Here is a 4,412-nt window from a genome sequence, read left to right as displayed (position 1 = left end):
AGAATGAAAATCTCAGCAGCGTTGCAGCTCTTGACACACAGACGCCTGGCTCCTTCTGTCATACCACGTTCAAATGCACTTAAATCTTTTGTCTTGTCCATTCACCCTCTGAATGGCACATATACACAACCCATGTCTCAATTAACTCAAGGCTTGTAAATCCTTCTTTAATAAAAGTCTAAGCCACGGAGGGGGAGGGGGGGGGGAGTTCTAAACTGACATATGGAATAAACAAATAAACAAAAATTATTTGATAAAATATTTAATTTGGCCCTACTACTATAGCCCACAGAAACACATTGAATAACACATTCATAAATGGCAAAAATACAGTCAAACAGTAAATAATAAGAAACATGGTTTTTGAAGCGTTTGTCCTATATAAGAAAGCTCAGGAAATATATATATATACTGTACCAGTCAAAAGTTTGGACACACCTATTCCAGACAAACACCGCTCTAGCTCAGCCACATTTCACCGCAGATGCGGAAGTGCGACATTTGCGCATGTGGTGGATTGAGACGCATCCAATGTAAAAGATATCTCTAGTTTAAACTGAAGGATTTTGATGGGAATTTTGAATCATGTTATATTATGTGAGTCAATCGACTCTAGGGGCCTGTCTCCTCCCCTTCATTTACACTGATTGAAGTGACATCAATAAGGGATCATCACTTTCACCTGGATTCATCTGGTCCTTCTATTTCATGGAAAGTGTTCCAAATGTGTTGTACACAGTGTGTATCACATGCAAAACAGCAAGGAACACAAAGAGATTCAATTAATCGTATATTTTTAGATTTCTATGCAGATATTGCCTAGATTATTTGTGTGGGATTTCCAACATACTTTGTAAGTAGGACTTTTTTCAGGTGAATTGATTACCTTACATATTAACCGGGTATTATTACAGTATAAGTCTCACACAAACAGTTTGGTGTGGCAGGCTGAGCAGTAGGGTTTCCCTGTCTGCTCCTTGAATACTCCCTGACTGAGTTTCCTCAGACAGAAAGCACACACAAAGTGCTCAGGGTGGAACTTGCGCTCCATAGCTGAGATGCAGCACCCAGAGATGGGCTCTCCACAGCCCCCACACAGTGTACCCTGGCGGGAGTGGAAGTGCAAAGAGCACAGGGGACGACCATCCAGCTCCAGGAAACAACCATCGGTGAAGGGCTTCAGACAGTCCTTGTTAGAAAGGGATAGAGAAAACTTCTTCTATCTAGTTGGTATAGTAGACCTACTCTTTTTTGGGAGATTGAGGACGATTATGGTAAATGGGTAATGTCAGGACAATGATGTATTGTGACTGTTGGCTGTTCAAAGCGTATTGTTTGAGTAATGGCAGAAGTTTCTAAGCCGAAGCCATGTGATCTGTGGTGAGTGACTCACTGAGCAGACGAAGCAGTTGGGATGCCAGGTGCCGTTGGCTGCAGTCAGGAAGTTCTCTTTCACAGGCTCTCCGCAGCCAGAGCACTTTGGAGCAAAGAGATGGTAAAAGTCTCTGTGGCAGTACGGCTTCCCGTCCTTCTCCAGAAAACCTATGGCACATCAAAGGACACACAGGCAAAGAGAGGAGAGTGTTCTCTGTCACACTGTGGTCTATAACTTATGTTATCCTGTAGGGAACTGTAGTGGTTGTGGTGTTATCTGTCAGGCAGATAGATGTGCGCTCCCTCACCTTCAGGCCCAAAGCGCTCCCCACAGTGGGAACAGAAGAAGTGCTCAGGGTGCCAGGTGCAGTCCATTGCTGTCAGGATGTTCTGAGCGAGAGGTCAAAGAGCCCAGCATGCGGTGAGGTAAACCCAACAACAACTTAACAGATCTAGAGAGGTGGTGAGTTGGTTTTGTGCAGAGTTAGATAATGGGGATACTGTCCAATCCAAAGAGGTGGTGTACCTTCAGAATGGGGCCCTTGCAGTAACTACAGCAGGGTGAAAAGAGATGCTCCGCCATACAAACCACACAAACAAAGTGTTCTCGGTGCCACACCTGGCACAGGGCTGTGATCATCTGCAGAATGATAGAAAGAAAAAGTGATACTATATTCCCACTTGGCATAGACATCAACTCAATGTCTATTCCACGTTGGTTCAACATAATTTTTATGAAATGAAGTGGAAACAACATTGATTCAACCAGTTTGTGCCCAGTGGGTTGTTTCACATACTGGCAATGGTACTTTCGATTGATCATCTTCGCCTATACTGCTATTTTGAAAGCAGGATTTTGTAATTTCTTTGGCAGCTCAAGCTGTTTACCTTTCCCACAATGACCTTTCCACAAGAAGCACAGTGACCCTTGGCCGTGGTGTGTACACCCATCTTCTCCATATCAGAGCTCAGGCCTCCCAGAAGGTCATCTATGGTGTCTGTTTTTCTCTGTGTTGACGCCTGGCGCTCCAGATCAGAAGTCTTTGGGCTGTTTGTGCTCTCTTCTTTCACTTGTGTGTCATCCATTTCTTTCTTTTCTCCAATCTGTTTCTTTTTGACTGACTTCTGGACAAGCGGTGGTGGGGTTGAGGGAGGATAAGGGTCTGGCAGCTAAAGATGAGAAAAATCAATGTGTCCACAAAACAGACTTGCATCCATTCATATACATGAATGAAAAATGAAAATGAAATTAATGTTGGTGGCACTAGTAGTACTAAAGCTTCCGATATTTGTTTAGCTTGCTTATACTGCCCTCTGCTGTCAGATCAGATCAACTTCACTGAAATACACAGTCATCCTCTGTTCATGCTCTGAGCAACAGTGTATTTATTCACTGATAGATATTTCCTCACCCCCATCTCCAGGTCAAGCAGCAATTCATCCATTATGGAGTCCAGCTCTCTGGAAGCAGAGCGAGGGCTCAGCAGACCGGCCTCCATTGGAGCTGGTAACTCACTGACAAACACACAGAGCAAACCACAGATGAGCACTGGTATACAGTGGACACTGGACAATTACTTAAATCTGTAGTGATTATGAATCTGAGTCTCAGCTCTATCTGTATGGTCTCACCCAGTGTCATTACGTATGGCTATCTATGGGCTGACATAGCAGTGGCTGACCTGTATACATTGGTGCTATCTGGCTCCTTTCCTTTCCCTGGATGGAGACCAACAGAACACACGTTTCGGACCTGCAAGAAATGCCACTTAACACATATGGCTAGAAAATACATCCAGTTGAAGTAATTGGACAAAAGACTAAACAACAACTGCTAGAGGTGACTTTATCATTACCTGTCCATATGTGTTGGCTGTATCACTTTCTTTCTTCTGAGGAGCCGACTCTGGACCAGTTGAGTTGAAAGCCAACTAACTAGGAAAAGGTCCGTAACAAACACACATACATATATATGATATGGTAGGTACTATAATTCAGAAAAGGCATTTCTAACAGAATTCCTCTGAGATAAGCTGCAGTGCCTCATTACGGTCACCTCTTGCAGATTGCAAGGTGCACCCATTGATCTGCTGTGGTTGCTGCACACAGTGCTTCTTCCTGAGGAAGTGGTGGAAGAGATGCTATAGTTACAGACAATATCTTCACACTAAAAGTGACACTTTTGAAACTGATGCAACCCTCTATGACTAACAGTGTTGCTCTTAACTCATACGTAATCTGTATGGAAGGGAATGTTACATATAACTATTAAGTAATTGTGTTCATTTTAAGACATTTTATCATAAGTTCTTCATAAGTAAATCATAAATACACTGGTGGAGCACAAATCAATAAAAAAAAATCGAAGTAAAACAAATTCTTCTATTAAAAACAGACACTTATATTATATTAATAATAATCGCTATCCACTGGCTTCATAATTTAGTTGGTAGTGGAACGGAATTATGTGAGTGACTTCCGTCAACAACGTCAAGAATCCATCTGTCTCTCCACAGAGATAACCTTTTGTGATTCACTGGGAATTTACTTTGACAATCATATCATCAAAAATACAATTTAAATAGGTATGATAGAACACATGACATGTTCAGCATGGCCAATGTAATGCAAGGCAAGCATTAATTCAGCACACACCATAAAACATGTTCATGTACACCTCCTGAGCAACTTCATTTTTTAAACTTATTTGTGCTCAAACCTGTCAATGTGTATTCCCTTATAGTTTAATCTATTGCATTTTGTTTTATATTTAATAATCACAACAGAAGCAGAGTAAAAAATACTCACCCAGGTCATCCATGCTTGGAAAATATACTTGTGCACTGTGTGAATGAGCTTACGAATTCCGGGGTGTGTGTTTCTGTTGGTTTACTGACAGTTAATTGGCACACATCCTAAAAGGATGATGTCAAAATCAGATGAACTTGTGGATATGACTTTTATATCTCTGCGTGCAGTTTGAAGGAAGTTGCTAACTAGCATTAGAGCAATGACAGGAAGTCTAAAACTATCTATGG

At 41.8% G+C, this 4,412-nt stretch overlaps 1 protein-coding gene across 1 annotated transcript; it reads right to left on the bottom strand.

The window, feature by feature from the left end:
- Positions 1 to 252: 252 nt before the first annotated feature.
- Positions 253 to 4,195, bottom strand: LOC129869310 (leupaxin-like). Its single transcript, XM_055943658.1, has 10 exons — positions 4,183 to 4,195; positions 3,831 to 3,931; positions 3,231 to 3,305; positions 3,057 to 3,127; positions 2,787 to 2,889; positions 2,263 to 2,544; positions 1,901 to 2,014; positions 1,683 to 1,764; positions 1,394 to 1,542; positions 253 to 1,189 (listed from the first exon to the last, which is right to left on the bottom strand). The coding sequence occupies exons 1-10, from the start codon at positions 4,193 to 4,195 to the stop codon at positions 923 to 925; spliced, it is 1,257 nt and encodes a 418-aa protein (XP_055799633.1). The 3' UTR covers positions 253 to 922.
- Positions 4,196 to 4,412: the final 217 nt, after the last annotated feature.

This window comes from Salvelinus fontinalis, chromosome 14 (assembly GCF_029448725.1).
Source record: "Salvelinus fontinalis isolate EN_2023a chromosome 14, ASM2944872v1, whole genome shotgun sequence".
NCBI lineage: Eukaryota > Metazoa > Chordata > Actinopteri > Salmoniformes > Salmonidae > Salvelinus > Salvelinus fontinalis.
Note: the sequence above shows the minus strand (reverse complement) of the source record. Positions and strands in the feature narration are given on the sequence as shown.